Raw genomic sequence first — 26,072 nt, forward strand, 5'->3', positions numbered from 1 at the left:
CTGGTTGCTCAATTTCCAGAGGAGGAGGTATGCAAATACACAGGTGTAACAGGCAAACAGGCCTCTCTGCTGGGGAAGACCTTTTGGTCTAAAGCCACTCAGGTGAAGAAAGCTGCCCTTCTGAAAAGTCTCCGTTCCATACAATGCAGGCATTAATGAATACAACAAAAATACTAACAATAACTCTCTTTTTTTGAATATATTTTTATTTTGCTTTTAACATAACAGACAAAAAAACCACTCTCAAAGTAATACATTAATCAATCAAATTTTCATACATATACTCCGCCGAGTATTGTGACTTCCCTCCTTTCCATCCCTGGTTTTCCACTTTCTCTTCATTCCTTCACTTTGCTAAATCCATATTTGCTTTTACATAATTAAAGTATTTTCTCTTTTATGCTCCATTATTACATTGCAAGTATTATATCAAAACCTGTCGGTGTTGTCATATTTTTACAATAATTATTTAAGTAATCAATAAACTTACTCCAATCTGCTTTAACCCTTTGGTCTCTTTGGTTTCTTATTCTCCCAGTCAATTTTGCTAACTCTAGGTATTCCAGCAATTTTATTCTCCATTCTTCAATTGTTGGCAAATCTGGTGTTTTCCATTTTTGTGCTAATAAGATTCTGGCTGCTGTGCAATAACTCAGCATTATTAAAGCCCTATCGTTTTTTGCCTTTGCACTTTGGAGCATTTGTGTTGTTCTTACGGGCTTCGTTTCTGCATGATGAAGGGGTTTTGTACAGGTTTTCACTCCATACAAAACTATTGTGCTAATGTTATTAACGGTTCCTAGGCTTCCTTTTTTATGAAATAAACGAGGACCCTTTTTTACAGTACTTGGCTTTATAATATATAATATATTGTGTTCAGCACATGCCTCAACACACCAGCTAATTCTACAATATCATACAGAAAGCTCTGCATTCAGACAGTAAACTGAGAAATTAGGGTCATACTTCTGTGGACTCATCACAGAACCTGCTTCTTATCTGCTAGGAACTGGTCTCCCTTATTGTGGATGAAGAATGCAGGAAGCGATTGACCTCAGCAAACTGCAAGCATCCCCAGCTGTCTCCAGTGAGCAGTGGGCTTGTGATCCTGGAGGTTGGCTGTGGCTCAGGGGCGATTGCTCTGAGTCTTCTGAAGAAACTGCCTCATGTGAGTGAAATTTTCATTTATGACAGTAATGTTGAGTGACCTGCCCCTGCCCCGTTTCACTAGGAAAAAAGGGAAGGAAAGACGAGCCACTGCTACCAAAAGTTTGCCACCTGAGGTCTAAAAGTCAAGAACAAACATCATATTCATTTATTTATTTTTTTGCACCAACAGCCTCATACCTGGCGTGGCTCACGAATTTCCAGGGTGGTTTAACAATCAGTCCCTCTTCGCAGGCAACTCTTGAAATTGTAGCTCTGTGAGGGGAATAGGGGATCTCCTACCAGCTCTCAGCATGCCTAACAAACTACACTTCCCAGGGTTCTTTGGGAGAAGCCATATAAAACTAGTATGAAACTGCTTTGAATGTATAGTGCACATGGGGACTTAGAAAGAGCTCTGTTCCAAAGCATTACACTGGCCTTGCTCATCTCAGTTGCTCCATTAGGGGCAATTTTTTTCCCCACCAGCTGTGCCCAAGAAATTATTTCATGTTTGCTTCTGTTGTGCTTGTTCCCTTTCTTTCTTAGACCAGAGTCATTGCCATAGATAAATCACAAGCTGCTGTGAATCTCGCCAAGGAAAATGCAGCAAGGTAAGAGCACGCACCCTATATATACTAATGGCCAACATTTTCTATTTCTTTACCAATGTGTCTGACATTTGGTCAGTTTACTGGTGCTCTGTTCCTAATTTCAGGCAGTTTAAACAAAGCATCTGGGTTGTATAAACAAACATTTTTAATGGTCAGGACTTACAAGAGTGGGATGCAGCGTAAACAACTCTGCCATAACTCTTCAAGTGCTATTGTACTTGTATATTAGAAAGCATTACTAAACCAACTATCATACAACCAACCCATAATTACTGGAGAAACTTAATCATATTTTTTAAAAAATTAAGACAAGATTAAGATCTTGGCTGTGGGAACCTGCTCCCTGACTGACTCCAGCTACAAAAGCTGAGGCAGCTGAACAGACTCTTGGGTCGGGGTATAGCTTAGTGGATTTTGTTGCTGTTAGTGTTGCCCCAATTGTTTACAATGTTTTAAATTGTTTTTAACTTTTAAATTTGAGGGTTTCATTGTTTTTAAAATAAGGGAGTAAGACATGCCTAGGAAGAGAAGAGCTGGGAATAACAGGGGTGACCCTAATCACAGTGATTCAGGGTAGGAGGGCAGGCTAAATAAAGGGCAAATGGCGACTTCCGGTTTGGTGCCGGTCAATGGCGGACGGGAGTCCGATGGCTCCGTCCTCCGCAAGGCTTTAGGGACTACCGTGCCTGCGCCACGGGTCCCTTAAAGCCACGGGAAGAGCGTCCCGTGGACCGTCTGCTTCGTGGGTCCCAGACGTGCCGTCTCCGCTCCCGATTGACCCTCGTAAGGGGGAAAATCGGGCGAGCGAAGCTCCGGCACGGGACTGAAGAAGCGTCTGCCTTCGGAGGATCAAAGCAGCGATCCCGCCAGACTCGAGCACCCGGCACTTCCGACACAGGAACTTTCAAAGAAACTCTGTAAGTAAAAGTTTTGGACTGTCTGAAAAATTTGGAGCATACTACTTGCAGAGGAAACCTTAAAAGGAAGCCTGTTCCCTTTGAACTGTTCGCGCGAGCTTGGTAGCGCTAAAAGATCAAAGCCGCGACTAACGGAAAAGTTTTGCGAACTCTGCCAAACTTTTTAAAAGTTGATTAAAAGTTGTTTTAAGGATGTTTAGAGACTCAGAAACAGTTGATATGGCAAAAGAAGACACCGCTCGCCCTCAGGACTAGGATTCCAGGTCAGTAGCGGGCTGCTAAATATTGTTGCCATTTCTTTTTCCTTGATACTGTTTCAGTGACTGTTTACCAGTGGAGACTCTTTGACTTTTGTAGCCAGATACAAGTTATTTTATGGACTTGGTGGCAACACTGCAAGTGAGAAACAGTTACTGACTTGGGCTATTTAAAATAGACTCTTCTTGGCTTTAAGGAATTTATAATTTTTGGAAAATTTGAACTCTTTGCCTAAAAGTTGGATTATTGGACTGGTGTGGGCTCCTGGCTCAGCAGCCTCTTTGTTCTCAGAAGCTAGCTGCAGGCCACCTGGTGTTTACTTTTGGGACTGTTGGTCTTCTGCTGTGAATGTCTGAGACAGTTACCACAGCAACTGGAGTGACCTTGAGATTACAGCTGCAGAGCCCACAGGGAATGGAAACTAGATCTAAAGGAACTGGCTCTGAAAAAAGAAAAGGCTCTGTTTCCTTAACTCTGCAGGAACAAATGGAGAAATTGGTTGCTAGTGTGGCAGAAATTGCAGCAGGTTTGAAAAGTGTCACTGAAGGTTTGAAGCAAACACAAGAATCGGTGAACACTATTGGTGCATCAGTAAATACAACAGTTAATTCTGCAATAGAAAAACTCCAAGTTGATATAAAAGCCGATATTAAAAATTCTACCGAGACCTTAGAAAAATCAATTGGCCAAATTGAGGAGAATGTAAGGAAGAACAGAGAAGAAATTAATAAAATAGGGCTCGAGGTGACTACTTTGAAAAAAGACTCAGAGGAAATTAAAGTGGTCAGAGAAAAAATAAAAAAGGTGGAGGAAAAATTGGACAATATAGACTTGGAGCAGATAGAGAATATTGGAACACGACAGAGAACTGTTGAAGAATCTCTTGCTTTTCTGCAACTCCACCAGAGAGAAGGAAACATCCGAATAAGGGGTCTTCCAGAACTGGAAGGGGAAGACCTAAAAGCCTATATTGTGCAGCAATTCTCAACATATTGGGAATTAGAAGAGGTAAATGTCTCAGCACGCATAGTGAAGGCCTTCAGATTTGGACCCAGAGGTTCCAGAGGAAAGAAAAGCACTAAAACAGTCAGTGACTGTTTGCTTGTGCTACACGATAGACACGACAGAGACTACTTTCTGGACTTACACTATAGAAACAACCTGGTGGTACAGCAGAACAAAGTAATTTTTTATAAGGACATCCCCAAATTTTTTTTGGACAAAAGAGCTCCTTATAACGATTTGGTGACTGAGCTAAGAAGAAGAAAGATCTCCTTCAGTTGGGAATTTCCAGAAGGCCTTGCATTTACGTTTGAAGGGAAAAAGATAAGAATAAGGTCCTTGGCGGAAAAGCAAAAGTTTTTGGATAAACATCTGGAACAATTTAAAGGCACTCCACTCGATCCAGCACAACTATATAGTTTTACACAGTTATACCCACCACCGCCGGGACTACCAGGGCCAAGCCCAAAGGACCCAGAGAAAGACAAGAAAGGAGAGGCAACTGGAGGAGAAGAATAAATAAAGGAGAATGGCGCTCAAGTTAATGACATGGAATGTTCGGGGATTGAATCAGAGACCAAAGAGACGCAGAGTGTTTTACAGCATAGAAAAGAAGAATTTGGATATAATATGTTTACAGGAGACCCACATAGCCCGACGTCACAGAAGATTATTACAGAACAAAAAATTAGGCCAAGAGTTTATATCATCGGACAAAGTCAAGAAGAGAGGAGTTGTAATCTACGCAAAGGAGAAATATAGCCCAAGACAGCTATTTAAAGATGAAGAAGGGAGATACATTGCAATTGAAATTAAAGTACAAGGCGAAAAATTTGTGATTCTGGGACTTTATGCACCAAATGAAGGAAAGTCGATTTTTTACAAAAAAATACATGACTTGCTTTTAGATTATTTGGATTACAAGGTAGTTTGCCTTGGAGACTTCAATGGGGCAGTTTCCACATTAATGGACAGATCTCAAAGAACTAAATTAACGAATGATGGGAAACTCCCAAAGACTTTCTTTGAAATGGTGGACAATTTGAATTTGGTTGATTCTTGGAGATTAAAAAACCCCACAGAAACTGAGGCAACGTATTTCAGTGAACCCCAGCAGTCATGGTCGAGGATAGACTACATCTGGATCTCGAATGAATTGGCTCCAAAAATACAAAAGGCAGAAATTGGCCCTAAAACACTCTCAGACCACAATCCGGTACAGCTAAATTTAAAAATGATTTCCAAGGATTCTTTTAGATGGAGAATGGATGACGCATTGATGAGAGACACCAAGCTAGTAGAAAGAGCGGCGAAAAAGATGAAAGAATATTTTCAAATTAATTGGAGTTCTGAAGTGGAGAAAAGGATTGCCTGGGATGCAAGTAAAGCAGTAATGAGAGGATTCCTCATAAGTGAGAAAGCAAAAAAGAAGAAACAACAAAATGTAGAAATGGAGAGACTGTTGAAATTAATCAAAGAAAAGGAAAAAGAATTAAGAGGACATCCCAAATGTGTCAAAATTCAAAAGGAAATTAAATACTTGCAATCCCAATATGCGAATATTATGAATCAAGATATTGAATGGAAGGTGAAAATGATGAAACAAAGAACATTTGAATCTGCCAATAAATGTGGAAAACTACTAGCTTGGCAACTAAAGAAAAGACAAAAGGCAAATGTCATCAGTAATTTGGTAGTTAATGGAAAAAATGTGGAGAAACCGGAGGAAATCAGATGGTGTTTTCAGAGGTTTTATAAGCAACTGTACAAGGAGGAGAAGATAGATGAAGCAGAGATTGACCGATTTCTGGAAAAGAATGGATTGCAAAAAATCCCAGAGGAAAAACTAATTACTCTCAACCACCCAATATCGACACAAGAGATAGAGGATGCAATTAACAACATGCAAATGGGGAAGGCCCCAGGACCGGATGGATTAACAGCAAAATATTATAAGACACTGAAAGACTGGCTATCGCAGCCGTTAAGAGAAGTTTGCAATAAAATACTAGAAGGAGATAGGGCACCAGAGACGTGGAAAGAAGCCTTTATCACACTGATACCAAAACCAGATACAGATAAGACTCTAATGAAAAACTATCGTCCAATATCCCTTTTGAATGTGGATTATAAAATTTTTGCAAATGTTTTGGCTACAAGGCTGAAAAGAGTGCTGAAAGACTATATACATAGAGACCAAGCAGGTTTCTTACCAGGAAGGCAAATAAGTAATAATACGAGAATTATTGTGGATATTTTAGAAAAACTGGAGAGAGACATAAATACAGATGCGGCACTATTGTTTGTTGATGCAGAGAAAGCATTTGACAAAATATCTTGGACATTTATGAAAAAGAATTTGGAAAAGATGGGAGTTGGAGAAAAATTTTTAAATGGCATCAAGGCCATTTATACAGAACAAAGAGCAAAAGTCATTGTAAACAGTGTGATATCGGAGGAGATTGAAGTAGAGAAAGGAACAAGACAAGGGTGCCCTATCTCCCCTTTACTTTTATTACGGTCCTGGAAGTCCTCCTAAATATGATTCGGAAAGACAAACAGACAAAAGGAATTAGAGTGGGAGAGAAAGAATACAAATTACGTGCCTTCGCAGACGACTTGATGTTATCCCTGCAGGAACCAGAAAGCAGTGTCCCCAGAGCCTTGGAACTAATTGAACAATTTGGACTTGTAGCTGGCTTCAAATTAAATAAGCAGAAAACCAAAGTTTTAGGCAAAAATTTGAGTGCAGAACAGATCCAAAGAATACAAGAAGCTACAGGCCTCAATTTTGTTAAAACTGTAAAATATCTAGGTATTAATCTCACAACTAAGAATTTGAACCTGTATAAGGATAATTATGAAAAACTGTGGATGGAGATAAAAAAGATATGGAAATCTGGACAAGATTAAAATTGTCGTTAATGGGAAGAATTGCAGTGGTCAAAATGAATGTCCTACCAAGGATGCTATTTTTATTCCAAGCCATACCAATTTTGGATAAACTGGACTGTTTTAAGAAATGGCAAAAGGATTTATCAAAGTTTATATGGCAGGGCAAAAAGCCTAGAATCAAGTTCAAGATCCTAACAGACTCTAAAGAGAGAGGAGGCTTTGCCCTGCCGGATTTAAGACTTTATTTTGAAGCAGCGGCCTTTGCTGGTTAAAGGATTGGTTTAAATTAGAGAATGTGGATGTATTGGACTTGGAAGGACATGATAATATGTTTGGCTGGCATGCATACCTTTGGTATGACAAGGTCAAAATTCACAGAACTTTTAAGACTCATATAGTTAGGAAATCCTTGTATCAGGTTTGGATTAGATATAAAGACTTGTTAGAGAGAAAGACTCCTAGATGGATATCTCCAGTGGAGGCCAAAGCGTATAAGAGACCGAACATGTCTGCAAACTGGTTAAGATATATGGACATACTGCAGCAGGAAGGGGACAAATTTAAATTAAAAAGTTATGATCAAGTGAAAAGTCAGGTCCCCGACTGGCTGCATTATCATCAGGTGTATGAAACATTTAAAATGGACAAAAAAGTTGGTTTTCAAGTAGAAAAATCAAAACTGGAAACAGAACTGATAGAATCGAACTTTAAGAACCTTTCCAAAATGTATAATCTTTTGCTAGAGTGGCATACGAAAGATGAACTGGTTAAATCGTCAATGATAGATTGGGCGAAAGATGTAGGACATAATATTATGATGGATGACTGGGAGAGACTGTGGCAGAAAGGTATTAAATTTACTGCTTGTCATAGTTTAAGAGAAAATATAATGAAAATGGTCTATAGATGGTACTTGACACCAGTTAAGATAGCTAAGATGAATACCAAAATGTCAGATGTATGTTGGAAATGTAAGCATGCGAAAGGTACCTTTTTTCATATGTGGTGGTTGTGCCCAGTGGTAAATGCTTTCTGGGATAAGATTTACAATGAACTCAAGAAGGTAATGAAAGTTACCTTTTGTAAGAAACCAGAGGCATTTCTTCTGAGCATAACCCAATGAAGAGATACCCAGTCAAGATAGAGTGTTTTTATGTATGCCACAACAGCTGCTAGAATCCTATTGGCAAGAACATGGAAAGGTGAAGAGTTACCAACGGTGGAGGAATGGCAGATGAAGATGATGGACTATATGGAACTCGCAGAACTGACTGCCAGAATCCGGGACCAGAGGGAGGAGACGGTGTTACGAGACTGGAAAAAATTTAAAGACTACTTAGTTAAATCAGTTAAACTGAATATTTGAGCAGAGATAAATAGAAGATCGGCTTTAATAGGTTTAGGTTAGATAAAATTGGTAAGAGAAAATTTTTGTATGAATGATTTCTTTGTTAAATATAGGTTAAGATTTGATATTAAGATAAGATTTATAGTTGATTAAGTATATGACCGAGTAAAGTTAAGCATATTGAAAATTTGAGTAAATGTTAATTGAACAAGATACAAAGCTACCTTGAAGATGTATTTGATTTTGAAGACAGTGGAGGGAATGGGGGAAGTCCCCAAATAGAGAAGCTAGAAACAAGGAAAGTACAAAGATAGGTATTGGTTCAGGTATGTATATGTTTCTTTCTATGTTTATTGTTATTGTTATTGTTATAATTTTTATTGTTGATTTTGTTTATTGTTTATTATGTTTTGCGTTATTGTTGTGTTTTGTTTTTTCTTTGTTCTATTGGAAAATAATAAAATCTTTATAAAAAAAAAAAAGGGCAAATGGCACAGGCAGTTAGTGGCTGTACCATATGCTAGCTCCTTCTCCAACCTGGCAGGTTGCGGTTGTCCTATAAGTCAGCCCTTGACTCTGTGGCTGGTGTTGCTGAATGCCAGTTGTGCTCTGAGTAAGACCCCTCTCATCCATGATCTGATAACGGATGTGGAGGCTGATCTGGTCTGTATCACTGAGACCTGGGTGGGTGAGCAGGATGGAGTTGGTCCCACCCAGCTGTGCCCACCTGGGTACTCAAACATCAGGGCAGACTTGAGGGACAGGGAGGGCAAGTTGCTGTCATCTATGGAGATCCCATCTCTCTCTCCAGGCTCTCTGTCCAGTTTGAGGAAACTATTGAGTATGAGTTCATGGCATTGGGCAGTCAGGAGAGATTAGAGATTCTGCTGGTTTATCACCACTGCCCAGCAGTTTCTTTGCCTGAGCTGACAGAACTGGTCTTGGAAGCGGTGTTGAGGACTCCCAAGACCGCTGGTTTTGGAGGACTTCAACATTCATGCCAAGGCTCTGGGGTGGCTCAGGACATCATTGCTGCCATGATTACCATGGAGCTCTCCCAACATGTCATCAGACCAACACATAAGGCAAGCCACACTCTGGGCCTTATTTTCTCAACTGAGCAGAAAAAGGGTGATCCGAAAGTGAATGATATTGACATCAGCCCCTTGTCACAGTCAGATCACTTTCTGTTGAGATTTAGGCTTTCAGCACCTTTCCCCCTCTGCAGAGGCAGAAATTAGCACATGAAAAAGGGCCTCAGATGATGGACGCAGAGTCTGGCATGTTTTATATGGGGAGAAGCGTCCTTAAGGCCCTTCTTTATGTGTCTCCTCCACAAGAGGTCCAGAGGATGGCAATACACGAACAGGCCTTTTCTGCAGTGGCTCCCCCTTCGTGGAATGCTCTCCCCTTGGGAGGCTTACCTGGTATCTTCATTACATATCTTTAGGCGCCAGGCAAAAACATTTCTCTATAACCAGGCCTTTGGCTGATTAACATTTACAAATGTGATTGTGGGAGGTGGGTTATTGGTTTGTTTTCGTTTTATTATGTATTTTGTGTTCTCGTTTTGTATTTTTATGTTGTGAACCACCATGTGATCTTCAGATGAAGAGCAGTATACAAATTTAAATTCTTATTCTTATTAATACATTGTTTAATTTTACCCAGGTTTTTAAATATAAACAAGCTTTACAGTATAAGACATGGGCTCGCTCTATCATCATGAGCAAGTTAAATTAATTACTACATAACCTGTTGGTTATGTGACAGAGTGAAGAAAGGAACAATAAACATATGCCTTCCTTTTATTTCATAAGCGTTACCCTTTCTTAATTATCGCTTTGTTCTCTTCTGGCAGCTGGAGACTTTTCTTTATTCCGCTTCCTGTAGCACCCAGACCCATTTGGGATGTTTACACAGTAATTCAGAGATTGTGTTGTAATATCAGTAGATAACAGTGGGTGCAGCGCAGTAGGGCTATCTCACAGGAGGAGTATTTTGATACCTGTGAATTTCTGATTAACAAGCTTGACTACTTTTCCTCTGTGCTGGCGGGGGTGGGGGGAGAGGAATCCATTCAGAATAGCAGCAGAGTGGGGTAGGGAATTTGAACCAACTAACATATGAGCAGGAGACAGTTGCATTCGTTTAGTTTAAGATAGTTACACACATGAAAATTGCAGCTTGCAGGTGGAATCTCCGGTATTCTGAGTCAGACTGCTGGGCCTCTTTTGGGCCACCACATTCTGCTCCGATTATTGCTGAGCGAGTCACCAGCCTTTTTGCCCTCTAAAAATGTGCCCTTCCCACTTTGGCTATTATTTGCAAGTCTTCACAAAAGAAAATTCAAGGGATCAGACCAGGGGTGAGTGGTTGGAGAAGAGCACAGCCCTCTGCTTCAGTAATGGAGACAACTTTCTCTCTCATCCTTGAGATTGAATATGCCCAGCTAGGCATGTCACAGCTATTGGTGCAAGTTGTGAGTCTTAGGGACCTGTCAGCTCCTCACCACCATCTATTCACTTGCCCTCGACCTCTGACCCAGTCTGCACAATTTCCTAGAGCAGTGGTAGCGAGCCAGTGGCATTCCAGATGTTTTTGGGCTCTCATCTGCCCCAGACAGGGCAAGATGGAGGGTTCTGGTCCATCGCTTCCCTACTTGCATGCTTGAAGAGGACAATTAGACAGGTGACCAGGCAGGTAGGAACAGTACCACTGTAGTCCAGTGCCTCCAAACTGCATCCCACACAGTTGATCTAGGAAGAGATCATATTCAATGATATCAAAAGCATGCTGAGTGATCAAGTAAGAGTAACAGGGTTGCACTTCCCTGCCACTTTCCCAACACAGGTCATCCATCAGGGTGACCAAGACTGATTCAGTCCTGAAACCAGGCCTAAACCAAGACCGAAATGGATCCAAATAATGAGTGTCATCCAGGAACACTTGCAGTAATAGAGAGGACTGCAGCCCGTTGATGAGTTAATTATCAGAAGGGACTCTCTTATCCTACTGTAGATTATCCCTCTATTTCTGGGAAAGATATGCCCTCTTCAAATAGGGCATAGGAGACTATGTTTTGCTAACCAAGACTATTAGTAATATTTGGTGGAGTAAATGAGTCCTAAAGGACTACAGATTTGTTTGCATAGTCTTGGACTGGTGTTTTCAGATTCTGAGTCATTTTGTTCATTGAACTGGTAAATCAGGCCAACCCAGAAATGAGTTGAAAAAGAGTCACCCATCCCTGTTCTCTGTTTACTCTACTTTCACTTTGGGAATGGTGATCTGCAGTATAAGTTGAGGCGGCTAAAGCACGTGTCCTTAATTTGTATACACATTTCATTGTCTCGGAATAATAACCCTGAGAAAATGAACACCACCACTGAATCTTGTTGGTCTAAATTAGCCCACAGAGTAGATACAAGCTGGATGTAGCAGAGCAGAGCCACTTGTTTCCCACACCTGGCTTTTTTCTTACAGGCTGCTGGTGAAAGAGGCAGCAGCCACAGGATTTTCAGACTTCTAGATGTTATGTCAGGTGAACTGTCTCCCGATCTGCTAATGCTGGAGAATCTGATAAGGAGGTGCGAGTGGGAAGCAAACATGGGGCTTTGCAAATTCACCTTTTCATTTTTACATTTTAATCTTGAGAGGCTGCCAAGGCCTGTCCCCCTGCAGCGGTTTTCCACAAGGCCACTATATTAAGCCATGTTATCTTCCCATCTAAGCCAACTGTGGGCTTGCTCCGCCTTTTAAGCGGCATGTTATAATAGTGCTCCCCTGTGGGCAAATCTTGGGTAAGACCCATTCACTGCTAATGAGTCCCACGCCCATATCTCCCAAAGCATGTGATTGCAGACTGATTGATTTTCCTTTCTTTTAGGGGGCTCTTTATTCCTAGTTGGGATTTGCCATGTGCTTATGATCCCTGTACTGAGAAACTTGGCCAGAGCCATGGGACTTGGCACCCCTTTCTTTCAGTTCCTAAATTCCACCACCAACTGTTGTTGCTTACCCACGTAAGGACTTGTCAAGCAACTGTTCTCTCAGCTTCCACTTACGTAAAACTATTCTGCAGAATGTTATACAGCTGCAAAATTTCATTTTGTTAATCACATTTCTGTTCTGCCCATCTTCAATGGCAGTGGTGGGGAAACCTTTCTGTGGCTAAATTTGGCTGGCAGGGGTTCTAATTTGGCCATGGCCACCTTCTCCACAACCGCTGCATCAACACTCACACTCATTCTTTAAATCTCTTCTCAAAACTTAACTCTTGGCTGCTATGCCCCACTATAAACAATATATACAAAACCCCACTATAGCAGTGTTGCAGACACACGGTGGTGTTGAACATATCACAACAGCAGCCAGGGCGAGGCGATTTCTGCTTTCCAACATCGTAATATACCGCCAGCTAAACTTATTCCCCCGGGCGACAGGTGTGACAAGCGGCGGGTGGGGGTGACAAGCGTTGGCCCTCACGCCACTCCCCACGCAACGCCGATCACCCTGGGAGCAGCAGCGCTGCCCGGACGGGGTGCTCCCTCGGCCGTGCGCTGTCGCTCCCGCGGCGACGGAGCGAGCGGTGGCACGTGGGGGTGACAAGCGGCAGCCCTCCCGCCATTCCTAAGCACTGGCCGCTCGCTCAGTCGCCCCGGGAGCAGCAGCGCATGGCCGAGGGAGCACCCCGTCCGTGCAGCGCTGCTGCTCCCGGGGGGTGACCGGCGTTGCGTGGGGTACCGCGGAGCCTTACTCCGCCACTGCAACTGACTGACAAACATATCTACATGCTTCTAGCTACCATCCCAAACATCCAAACCAATCCATTGTATATATCCAGGCCCTACATTACAGCCGCATCTGTTCCAACTCTACAGACAGAGACTCTACTTAAGAGATCTACAGCAAATCTTTTTAGAACTAAAATATCCACCTGATGAAGTTAAACAACAGATCAACAGAGCCAGACTGATACCCAGAGAGAACTTGCTGCAAGACAGACCAAAAAAAAGAGAAAATAATAGAACACCACTAGTAATCACATACAACTCCCAAATTAAAACAGTACAACGCATCATCAGAGATCTACAACCTCTCCTAGACAATGACAGTTCTCTTTCTCAGGCTCTGGGAGGAAGATCCTTCATCGCCTACAGACAGCCACCCAATCTAAAACAACTCCTCACCCACAATAATACAACAACAGGACTCAACATGGACACTGGTACCAGAGCCTGCAATAAACCCAGATGCCAACTTTGCTGCCACATAAAACTGGACAACACCATTACTGGCCCCAACAACATCAAACATACCATCTCAGGACTATTTAATTGCTCATCTTCCAACATTGTGTATGTAATCAAATGCCAACAGTGCCCTTCAAGTATCTGAAGAAGTGTGCATGCACACAAAAGCTCATACCAAGAACAAACTTCCAGGTACTACTGGAAGGAATTTTTATTTTATTTTGGTTTGATAGTCCTAAGTTTTCTAATGACTTCCTACAGAGAAGGACTGTAATAAGTGCAAAATTCATTGCTTAATCCAAGTTTTGCATAATTGATGGTTACACTAATAACATCTCATTTTTGCCAAAGAGAACCATAATAATTACTTCACAGTTTTCGGACTGAAAAATTCTGCTGTTGATTTTTGCAATGGTTTTCTTCATTAGATTGGATGTGATGGGTTTTAATGCCATTTTCAATTGTTACGTTAAAGGATGATCTGTAACTCATGTATGATCTCCTCTCTAAAAGGTTACATCTGCAGGACAGGGTAAAGATCCTTCACCATGATGTGTCTTCAGGTAAGTTACATATATGTAGTTGCCCATTTTACATGGTACCAGGGGAAGGGCAAAGACAAGATCCATTGTGTATTAAAATGCAAGAGTACTAATTCTCACATGTCAGAAGCACCATGCAGTGACCTGCAGAATACAGTTGCCAATCATGATTTCTATACATTCAACATGGTATCACTATGCGGTACCCAAAAATGCATCAATAACTTGCCCAGTAACCTCCGTCATATTTTGTATTCTGTTTATTATTCCTTTTAGTGCTCTCTGTTTTCAGTTATTTTATTGATTAACAGTGGTACCTCGTCTAGCATCTGCCTCGTCAAGCATCCATTCCATCAAACGTCTGCGGCAAACCCGGAAGTATCGGAACGGGTTACTTCTGGGTTTGCCACATGCGCAGAAGCACAAACCGCTCCGCGCATGTGTGAAGACGCGGCGCTTTGTCCAGCGTCCTTTTCGGCAGCGACCGTGGCTCCAGATGGATCCCAGTCGCAAAACGAGGTACTACTGTATTGCTTTTTTTTTTTAATGTGTCGTGAGCTTTTGTAAAAAAAAAAAAAAAAATAGCCCGGTATATTATTATTTTCAATTGAAGAATGAGTTAAATGTGTCAAGCTGAGGCATTATATGGCAGCACAGTACTTGGAAAGCAGTGGCTTGCTAATTTTTGTAAACAATTTGAATGCTGAGGTAAGTAAACCAGGCTGCACTTCAGTAACCTTTTCCTCCCCTGAAGAAAAAGCCCCTTTTTTCAAATAAGTCACCTTAAATGTCTTCTTAAAATTATGAAGCGGCCATTTTTCCAGATTTTTAAAACTTAACAGGTACGAGTCCCTGTCAGGGGAAAAGGCAGGATGTAAACAGACATAAAAATAACCAGAATTTGGCTATTGAGAACTATAGGGCATTATTGGCATTCATGATGCTGGGAAACACTTTGTGTTATAAGGCCGCCATTATATAACCATTGGCATGTCTCAGCACCCAATATAGTGCTATGAAACCTGTGCTGCTATAGCTCCCCTAAGGTATTATTTATTCCAGAATTGCCACAGCTTCATATGTTCTTTATAATCCGGCCAGGTACAACTGTGCAGCAGCAGCCCATGTGGGGAGCAGAGTGGCAGCAGTGGACAGGAATAGAGGGGCAAGGAAGTGAGGTCAGGGAGTTCCAAGTTGGTGGTAGTGGCCTCTGCAGGGCCTCCACCAACCTGTAGCATCCCCCAAACTTGCCACCATCTTGCCCAGTCCTGACAAGCAGAACACACTCATTGGGAGAGCGCCACTGCTGCTTTTCACACCACTGTTTTATCAGTATACAGTTCCCTTAAACATTGTTTTGCAGTTTATAAGTTTGGAAGGGTTTTCTAATTTATTTTTTTATTGGGCGGGGGGGGGGGTAGGGAGGGACTGTGGCCTCATTTAGATTATCAGTGTAGGCCTTATAAGCTGTTGTTTAGTCTCTGGACCAAGTACTTTTCCTTCATCTTCTCTTTGTCAGAGGAGGGGAGGAGTGAGGAAGGAGTACTCGACACCCTTGCTTTATGAACCATGGTTTATGAAGGCTGGATTACTCATATGATCCAGACCAAAGTGTACCTGCTAGTTATTCTGGCAGGTCGGGAGGGATAAACAAATGTAATTTCGCAAGTTACCTTGAGCCTGTTATTATACCTTTTGTTTTTTGTTTTTTTTGTAAAGCTTTTTAAATTTTTATTTCGTTTTATATGTACAGTTATAAGAGCAGACAAAAATGAAATGGTGAAAAACAAAATTATAAAATAGGCACATAGAATGAGTAGTTGCACATGATTTAAAATAACAGAGCCCAGTTAGGACTGTCAAGCTCTAGTTCCAGATTTGCCAGGCTTGTCTTGAAAATGATGGCCCTGCAGTATATGTCATAAAGGAATGCCAAACCTTATAAAAAGTGTCAGGGTGTTCTAGTCCTTGTTGAAATCTCAAATTATATGTGATTTTCTCCATTATACCTATATTCCAAAGTGAGCAGTACCAAGCGTCCAGTGCAAGTTTTTTTTTGCTGTTTTCCACTGAGTTGCCATTTGTGTTGCCCAGATCGTATATAAGATCAATTTTTTTGACAATATGTATACATTGGTAGCATCAAAAATATTCAGTAGCATTAATTTTGGTGATATTTATCATTTCTGTCAACCTAACGTTTGTTTTATCCTTTCTTCAATGTAGGTTCTTGGGAATGCCTACTGCCCTGGGGTTTGGTAGATACTATAATCAGTAACCCACCGTACATTTCCATGAAGACATGACTCAGTTGGCGGCAGAAATTCTCAGGTAGCCAAACCCCCTTCCCTTTTTCTTCCTCACTACATTCCCTCTCTTTTGCTCTTTGGTAAGGACAGCTGCCATTCTAAAGGCCAGTCTCGGTATGATGTGGGAGATCTTTGAGTTCAAAGGGGCTCTCACCATATTTTGAAAAGATAGAAGCCCCTCTCCCTGGCATGGTTCTGTGGTGTCATGACCTTTTCCATTTCCCTTGAAAGAAATGGGCCATAGCTGAGTGATAGAGAGCATGATATGCATGCAGGAGGTTCCCATCCCTGACAATTCCAGGTAGGGCCAGAAAAATATTGCCTGAATTAAACCTTGGAGAGCTGCCACTGCCTGTCAGTAGCAAACATATATTTCAGGTGGCCTTGTTTGCTTTGCTGCTGTGTGTAAAAGTTAGGTGAAGCTGTGGTTTTTAGACCTTGTCTTTGTGGTTTCTAGATATGAGGATCTTGGTGCACTGGATGGAGGAAAGGATGGGATGAGTGTAATAAAACAGATTCTGAAAATTGGCTTCATACATCCTCAAGGATGGCAGGTACTTTCTGGCTAATGCTGGCTTGCTTCTTTTCCGACAGCAAGGGAGTTTGTTGCAGGGAACTGGGAATAAGGCTGCCTGAGGGACACCATCTGCCACCACAGCTAATATGATCGGGAGGAAGAGAATGACAGGATGTGCAAATGAAGAGCAGCTTCTGTCTTTCCCAGTCTCTTCCTTTTCTGTCTCAGGTTCAGAGATTGGGGATTGAGAAAAACTCCACAACTGAGGGGAGAAATCCCTCCCTTGTTACCTTTCCCTTTGCTTAAAAATCAGTATAGACCGCCTTATTAGGTCGGAAAGTCACTAAGTTAGAGAGCAATAATATAATAATTAAACATTTATGGCATGGCACAAGTACAACATCCACTGCCTGTTGCACACAGTGACCAGGGCAGAAGAGAGGGGAGGCAGGCGGACTGCTGTGTCAGCCTGGAGCGGGAGCAGCAGTCAGGCCCAGATCAGGCCTGGTGTCATCCCGTGACGGCAGCTAGGCTGGCTCATCCCTGCGCCTAGAAAGTGCCATTAGGGGGTTCTTCTGTTGCCACCAGTGCGAATCTTGTCAGGAGCGCTTTAGCATGCCCACATGTTTGGCAGGTGGGAGGGGGAGCTTGGCCCAGCATTCACTCCACAGACAGTAGGTGGCAGAGGCCAGCAGGGGTGAAACAGGGGACCTCCACTCAATCTAAGCCCTAGCCCAGCACCTTTAAAGTACACCTCCAAATTTGCATTTTGGTGTGGAAACACCACGCGACTCCCTTTCACTGATAGGAGGAGTTAAACCCCGATGTGGGGGTCTACAGCCCCCCCCCCACCTAACCATTCAACCATCCTACCTGTGTCATTAATTGGTTGATTATTTTCAACAAACCATAAAGATATCGGCACCTTATATCTATTATTTGGCGCCTGAGCTGGTATGGATAGAGAGGGGGGGGGGAGAGAGAGGGAGTTACAAAAGATAATTTAAAAAATAGTTGAGGAATCACTGGAGCTGAGGAAGTTATATTAGTTGGCACTTGGGAAGTGATCTTAAGATATTATATTGCGATGATTTGGGAAGTTCCTTCGGAACTTAAAGGCCAGCAGCCAGCTGCTTCTCAAAATACCCTGCTGTGGCTGAGATGTTCCAATTTGTGGCTCTATAGTTTTAAGAACACACCCATTTACCGGAAAACGTAGCTTTGCTGGTGAAGATCTCCATTAAGATAGATTGGGAGGAGAGCAACCACCGTACGGTAATAAACAAGTGTGAGAAAGATCTCTTTAATGTTTGCTTCATTAGCCAGATTATTACAAGTTCAGTTTGAACTCGATCCTAGGAAATAACAACCCACAGCTTCCTTTCGCAACTACAATGTTTCAGTGGATTTCAAAACACTTGAAGAAAACCCCAACAAATCACAAATAATGGAAAATGTCAAATATTATTTCTGGGTAGTGGGTTGTGGAAAACTTGGACACCTCTCTGGAGGGCCGAGAGTTCTCTCTGTGCCTCCAGTCACTATTAGGTGTACCAGATCAGGGAGAATTGGGGTATGGCAGTCAGGTCTGTGCTCTCTCAGTGGAGCACAGCTACTACAAATGATGGTTAGTGGAACAGCCCCAGTGGAAAGCGAATTGAACAATACATGTAGGGATCTGAACTGCGGTAAACAGCAGCAATGCCAGGGCTGTCCCTACCATTATATGTGTGACACGCTTGCCTCAGACAAATGCTGGGGAGGTGGGCAGCAGTGGCAGCTCCCCTGGCTGTTTTCCTACTGGGAGAGGGAAACTGTGTGTGCCCCTTAACTAGCCTAAGCCCTTAATGACAGGGTCCAATCCTCCTTTACCTACACTCATGGCACCTTACAGGTCAAAAGTGTCATCAGGCAGTGCCACTTGGACCAGCAATGGTGGGCGAGGTAGCATTTCCTCAGCCAGCCCAGCCTTTGCCTTCACAGCGCTATAGGAAGTAATACACCAAAGGCCTCTGCATCACCGCCCTGTGTTATCTTGCCCTTTAGTGCTAGAAAGCGGAGGGGTAGCTTAGAAATCTCTCTTTTTTCCTCTTTATTTATAACAATAACATCAGTAACAGAGCAAACCTATCAATCTCTTCACACACATACACAAAAATATAGAAAAAGCAAAAAAAAAAAGAGAGGAAGGAGATAAGATTGTTTTTGTTTGTTCAGTCGTGTCCGACTTTCGTGACCCCATGGACCAGAGCACGCCAGGCACGCCTATCCTTCACTGCCTCCCGCAGTTTGGCCAAACTCATGCCAGTCGCTTCGAGAACACTGTCCAACCATCTCATCCTCTGTCCTTGTGCCCTCCATCTTTCCCAACATCAGGGTCTTTTCCAGGGAGTCTTCTCTTCTCATGAGGTGGCCAAGTAGGCTACTGGAGCCTCAACTTTAACAATTAACAATACTTACTACTCAATCGCTTATACAATTATGCATTACCTCTTCTTCATGTTCAAATTTTTCATAATTTCTTCACCTCAGTTCCTTCTTAGCCAGTTCTTTATGTATAAAAATACACAAAGAAAAGGAGGGGGGGGAGAATGATGGGGGGGAGGAAAGAACAAAGAGAGGGGGGAAGGAGATACCCCAAAAAAGGAAAAATAGAAGGGAAAAAATGAAAATAAAAATGGGAATAATGCTGACTTCCACTTGTACTCATTATAACATTTTTTAAAGAAATCTTATGTGGCTCCCAGGTGCACAGCATCTAGGCCATGGGTAGGCAAACTAATGCCCGGGGGCCAGATCCGGCCCAGTCGCCTTCAATCAGCATGTTTTTACATGAGTAGAATGTGACCTCTTATTTAAATGCAATCTCTGGATTATTTGTGGGGCATAGGAATTTGTTCAATTTCCCCCCCCCCCCTAAATATAGTCTGGCCCCCCACAAGTTCTGAGGGACAGCGGACTGGCCCCCTGCTGAAAAGGTTTGCTGACCCTGACCTAGCTGTGCTGCTCAGTGCAAGGTTCCTGAGAGTCATGTCCCTTCTGAGCTGGGCCTTGGCCTTCCAGTCCCAGCACTACATGAAGAAACGGTGCCGAGAGGAAAATTTAGTACAAAAGCAAAAAAAGGGGAATAATCCTTGACCACATAGCACTGAAACAAGAAGTCAGGAACTATTTAAATACCAATTTTACACAATAGGAACATAGAAAGCTGCCTTATGCCGAGTCAGACTGTTGATCCATCTAGCTCAGCGTTTTCTACGCTGAGTGGCAAAAGTTCTCTGGGGTTTCAGCCGAAATTGTCAATTCTGGGGATTGAACCTGGGGTCGCCTGAATGCAAAGCAGTTGGTCTGAGCTACCGTCCTTCTCATCAGTATTACAGTAACTAGGTATCATTGGATTGTCGTGTAGCAAACACTTTATTATTGTGTTAGGAAGGTTTTTTTTGTATTTTATGCATTTTAAATTAATTCAATTTTTGCATGCTGTGTCTAACATGTGTTTGCTGTTCCTGATGAATATACTGTACTTAGAGGAAACTGGGCACTACATTGTCCTGATCAAAGTCAACTTTGTTCTGGCACCTCCTTCCCTGCTGTCGCTGTCTGAGCTTAAGGGAAAGGCTGTTTTATTGGCTCAGAGTACATGACCCGGAAGCTGTACGCCGGCTCCCTCAGCCAGTAAAGCGAGATGAGCGCCGCAACCCCAGAGTCGTTCGAGACTGGACCTAATGGTCAGGGGTCCCTTTACCTTTACCTTTACTCTAACCAAAGGGGAGGGTTAGCAGTGATGTAATGGTGGCGGTGACTGGCCCAATCCAGTCCCTGTATTGAAGAAGTTGATCATCTCTGGGCATAGAGAATTCCTCAACCAACAGACTTCAATAATGCACTAACCAAAAAGAAAGAAAAGTGTTTAATGTCTTTTAGAATTTAGTATTTTTATTTTGTTTAACAATAACAAAGTTTGCTAAGCTTAGACGAATAATTGGAAGGTGGCTAATATCTTCAAGCAGTTTCTTGGGGTGGGGAGGGAGGGAGGGAGGAAGAGAGCTGGGATGGCAGTGTTTTTCCCGGAGCATGAGAAAGTGAAAACTACATTGCTACATTCTTGTGGGTTTTAAAAAGGCACTGATGATTTAACAGCCGAAGAAAAGCAACTTGAAATCCCTCCTGAAAAGTTGGAGCACAAATCTTGCTGTCTCATACTCCAGGGTTTATAATATCATTTTTTAAATTGTTAACCTCAAAGCATAACCAGTGTTTCCTAGAATCTGTGGAGCTTTTTCTTTATTTAAGTTATTTATTAACTCCCCCCTCAAAAAAGGTGGAGGAGGAACTGAAGGAAAAACATTTTGAAGGTCACACATGCCCGCTTTGTGTGTGTGACTGGGCCTGGTTGATTCAGAGGGAATGTTCTGTGTGGGAAAGCTCAGAAAGTACTCACTGCCTGGGTTTGGCTCATTCTCCATCAGTTTATTATTTAGCCTACAAAACTGCCATTGGCTGTGTTCAAGCTGAGAATCATTAGGGATGGGTTTGGGTATAGTCATTAAGATGTCTTATCAGGGTGCACTAGAAACTTAGATTGTAAGATTCCTAGTCCAGTAACAGAAAATAATTAGTTCTGGTGACAGGTGTGGAATCCTGAATCTCTGAATAGAAAATGTCCTCTGGGAACCAAACTACATGACATGTTAACTGCAGCCATGCATTTCATGTATCTGGGTTAGTGCTTGTTAAACAGCAACCACCGCAGAGGTGGAATGAGAATCTGGACCCTTGGCACAAGAGGAAAGGTTTGTAGCGCTTTGTCCTTTCACTGTCCTGAGGAAAATCCTATACAGTGGTACCTCAGGTTAAGAATTTAATTCGTTCTGGAGGTCTGTTCTTAACCTGAAACTGTTCTTAACCTGAGGTACCACTTTAGCTAATGGGGCCTCCCGCTGCTGCCACACGATTTCTGTTCTCATCCTGAAGCAAAGCTCTTAACCCGAGGTACTATTTCTGGGTTAGCGGAGTCTGTAACCTGAAGCATCTGTAACCTGAGGTACCACTGTATTTCCCTGAAGCTCTTGTTTTTTTCTTGGAGAAATTCTCTCCTGGTTTGTTTGTTTCTTAAAAACAAAAAAAACCCTCTTCCGTTCCACTGCGGTCCCAATCCTGAATGCCTTCCCAACCACAACTGCTAATTAACAACAGCAGAAAGACGCATTAAATGCAGTAATACACAGATAAAATATTGTGTGTTCTAGCCCTTGTTGCACTCAAGGACAGATTAATGCTTAATGCTCAGCATGAACAAATAACTGATTTGGCAGATAAGGAGGGGATTATGATTGTTAGGCATGTATGAATGATGCCCCCAGGATTCTTTCATAATACTAAAACTCAGGTGATTCCATGACAGTGAGTGGCAATAGGTTCAGGACTGATGAAAGAAAATACTACAGTGGAACCCCGAGTTATGCACACCCTGGGTTGCGAATGTTCGAGTTAAGAATGCCCACAACCCAGAAGTGTTTCCGGAGCGCACGCAACCGCCGAATGCGCAGAAGCACTCAAATTGGGCTACTTCCGGTTTTTTCTTGGGGGGGGGGCGTTCGTGTTACGTAGCGTGATCCGGAATGGATTGCATGCATAACACGGGGTACCACTGTATTTCACAAAATGCATACCGTAGAGCAGCCATGTAAACACCGCCGGGTTGTCTCTGGTCAATCACGGGGCCTTTCTCTGCAACCTCAGATGCAGCAGCAGCCACTGCCAGTCTCCACAGCGATGCAACCCTGAGCAGCACGAGGGCAAGTGGAGACGGAGGGAGGGACAAGGCCCTATTGGGATCCCCATCAGCTGCGAGGCTCCCTTTGACAGGAGAGAGAGAGAAGAAGCTGACTCCTCAGATCTGTGCAAACTAATATAAAAATATAGTTTGACTTTTCTCACTTGTTTAGTTACTTCTCCATCTAGGAACTATTTGGATCTGTCATAATTATATCCAAACATAATTACTGTTGTTTGTTTGTTTGTTTAATTTATTTAATAAATAAACTGAAATGGCTACAGAGGGTGGTAGATCACTGGCACTTTTTGATACTTGTTGGCACATCGTAGGCAACCTGAGGTTGGACGTGCCTGCCGTAGAGGATTAATTGCAACCAGAGACTCTGATAGCCTCCAACTTGGGGGAGGGCAGGCAGGTCCACCAATGGCTATCGGCAGTGCTTTTTTGTGTGGGGGGGGGGAGAATGTGCTTCAGGCTAGCACAGAATGTTACACATCCACCCAAAAGTACTGAATATCAGCCATAGCTGCTGAATATAGTCCTAAGTGTTTAGGGCAAAAGCAGACAGTGTCTTTCTCAATCTTGCTTTGCTTGTTCCTGGCCCCTGTTTGGAGATGGAGTGTTGATCTAAATATACCATTGGTCAGATTCAGCACCAGCAGTTCTTATGTTCATAGAATTCTATTTTCTGGTCCCAAGTAACAGGTTTTTACCCCCTTCTCCACCAAAGAATCCATCTACTACTGCTTGCACCACCATTCCTTCAACACCATTGATTGCTTCAGTTTAAAGGAGCCATAGCGTTCTCTCTCAGTCACTATTGGATTATATGCTGTCAAGTTAGGAACTGAAGTGCAGAAATAAGAAGTGAGTATTCAGATGAGGAGCCTGCATCAATTGGACTAGTCTGTATTGGACTTTATGAACCACAGTATAGTAGTTTGAGGCTCCCAACTATCATGACCTAATTGAACTGGGCATGTGTTTGCATCACGATTCACCCAGCTCTTAATTTAATCCATGCTCAACTTGCGGCCTCAAAGCTGCCAAAAACATTTGGAAGCTCGGTGTATTTGAGCAATTGCAGAAATCACTTCAATGTGTGCTTAAAACTCTGTGCAGATCCACTAAACCCACTTTCTCAACATGCCAATTTGATCATGTGAAGTGCCCTGTCTGTTAGGAAGTTTTGATCAAGTTGGATCATCCTCTTGCTTCTCTGCTTTCAGGAGTGTGTTTCTAGAAGTTGACCCCAGGCATCCAGAGATGGTGGAGAACTGGCTGTGCAGTCACCCTGACTTGCTTCTCTTTGTGTCTGCCACGCATAACGACTTTTGTGGAAAGTAAGAGCCTGTTTTACATTCATTCTTGTTCTACTGTCTACTAGAGTAGTTTCACAGAAGCGTAATGAACACTGGCAAGCGCTGCCCCCTGCTTGGAATGCTGTGGGTCTCAGTGGGAAAGATGCTGCAGCTGATACGTATTCTGCTATAAATGTTTGAGCCAAATGCTTTTCTCCTTCCATGGCATGCATGCCATGGCAGGACAGCCTTAGGAAGAGAAATAACAGTTTGGAAATCCATTAATCACATGGCAAAAACTCTATTCTTTTTCTGTCCTAATGCATTTTGGGCATCATGCCTAAGTAAATGAAGGTGAACACCACTTGTCACCTACAGCTCTCCACCAAAATAACTCAGGCATATCATGAATGTGCTATAAACGCTTCCTGCATCTGATGAAGTAGAACTCTAGTCCAGAGAGGTTTGTGCCATGAGATATTTTCTCCTTCATTGTAGCCCTTCCGAGTCTCTCTATGGGGGTCAATGCCGTGTTTTGTTGTCTTCCTATATAGGCCAAGGTTCCTGCATATCCAGAAACATGGGGGAGAAAACAACAGAAGATTCTGAATGAGTTCTGTCATCCCAGCACAGCTGCCTCTGGTGTTAGTCAACACAGAAAAGAATCCTTCTGTTAGACCTCAGTGCTGCAATAGGGATGGGAGTCTGGAACCTGAATCAGTGAACTCTGGTGGTATATTCTCAAACAGCCAGTAAGAACACTCCATGCTGGTGGACACTTCATTCAGGTGATCAGCAGGCCCTGTTGTGTGGTAGATGTTATGTAAAGAAAGTTTTAAACTGTCAAACTGTCACACAGTTGTTGCTGTTCTCACATGAGAGGTATGTGCTCTGCATCCAGCCTAGATGCATTTTCTCTTTCTTTCTTTCTTTCTTTCTGGCATGATTTTTGCCAGCAAATGGTTTTCATCAGGTGGAATAGTGCCACTTTCCAAATACGGTTAAGCAGATCATCGAAAGTAAAGCCCACACTGTGCTAGCATAAGCCTCACAAAACCAAATAGAAGTTTATAATGGTTAAAACTTTGCATTAAACAAAAGTTGAGGGGCAACTAGAGGCCCTCATATTTTTCATATTTGAAAACTTTAAATTGATTGAACCTTTCAATGAATGTAAGAGCTTTGCTGGGCCAAGTCAAAGGCCCATCTAGTCCTGTTCTCACGGTTCGCAACTTGATGCCTATGGGAAACTCGCAAGCAGGACGTGAGTGAAACAGGACTCTCCCCACTTGGAATTCCCAGCAACTAGTGTGCAGAGGCATACTGCCTGCAGCAGCTGATGCAGAACATACCCTTCTAACCACCTTATCCTCCATGAATTTGTGGAAATCTCATTTTAAGACATCCAGGTTGGTGGCCATCACTGCATCTTTGGGGAGTGAAGTACACAGCTTGCTTATGAAGACAGGGCGAAAAACTTGCTCCTGTTCCTCTTGATCTTTTAATCTGGAGTCTACCAGAAATATATAAGTATGGGGCAAGACAACCAAAGCAGTTACTTGGCAGGCAAACATTATGCTGTGTGAGATGCAAGAAGTGTGCTTGCCCCGAGGTTCCACTGGAATGTGGTGGCAGATGCTGGGGCAAAACATTTGGGTTTGCAGCAAAATGTCTGACCCAGCCCTGAATGAGCTGGCGTGTTAACTTATGAGATTTGACCTCACTGAATTTGAACCAAATTTAGACCTCTGCCTCTAGTTCAGATCCAAGTCCAGACTTGTTTATCCAGGGTTTTTGGTAGGAGAAAATTACTCATCCAGGAGGAATGTCTGGAGAAACAGGAGATGAATTTGCTGAAGGAAAGGACAAAAGTGCATGTACCAATAGTCAAGCTTCTTCCCTAAATGGAACCAGCTAGTGGATTTCGGACCGAATATGAACAGAAGCCACAAATGGGACAAAGGAAGAAAGGTCCTGTGGCTTCTACTCAAAAGTTAGGCTTTGTAGTTACTCTGGTTTGGCTAAACATCTGGACAGAAACTAAAGGAGGGCAGTCATAAGATCATCCTGGTTATTCTGGATTTAGTAAATGCTGGTTATATCCTTGCATCCATAAAAACTGCCCTCCAGTGTGCATTTTAAAGGTCATGGACTGGTTAAGTGCCTCTTATGCTGTACCACCCTAC

The 26,072-nt window shown here is 42.6% G+C and overlaps 1 protein-coding gene across 1 annotated transcript in view; it reads left to right on the plus strand.

Annotated features, from left to right (window-relative positions):
* The window catches only part of HEMK1 (HemK methyltransferase family member 1), a 46,176-nt gene extending 21,224 nt beyond the window's left edge, over positions 1–24,952 (plus strand). The window contains 9 exon segments of the mRNA XM_033140622.1: positions 1,007–1,168; positions 1,696–1,760; positions 13,949–13,998; positions 16,204–16,263; positions 16,266–16,308; positions 16,744–16,807; positions 16,809–16,840; positions 23,815–23,928; positions 24,441–24,952. Of these exon segments, the coding sequence (XP_032996513.1) occupies positions 1,007–1,168; positions 1,696–1,760; positions 13,949–13,998; positions 16,204–16,263; positions 16,266–16,308; positions 16,744–16,807; positions 16,809–16,840; positions 23,815–23,928; positions 24,441–24,495 (645 nt within the window). The 3' untranslated portion in view covers positions 24,496–24,952.
* The last annotated feature ends 1,120 nt before the right edge of the window (positions 24,953–26,072 follow it).

The sequence above is a fragment of the Lacerta agilis genome, chromosome 2 (genome assembly GCF_009819535.1).
Source record: "Lacerta agilis isolate rLacAgi1 chromosome 2, rLacAgi1.pri, whole genome shotgun sequence".
Lineage (NCBI taxonomy): Eukaryota > Metazoa > Chordata > Lepidosauria > Squamata > Lacertidae > Lacerta > Lacerta agilis.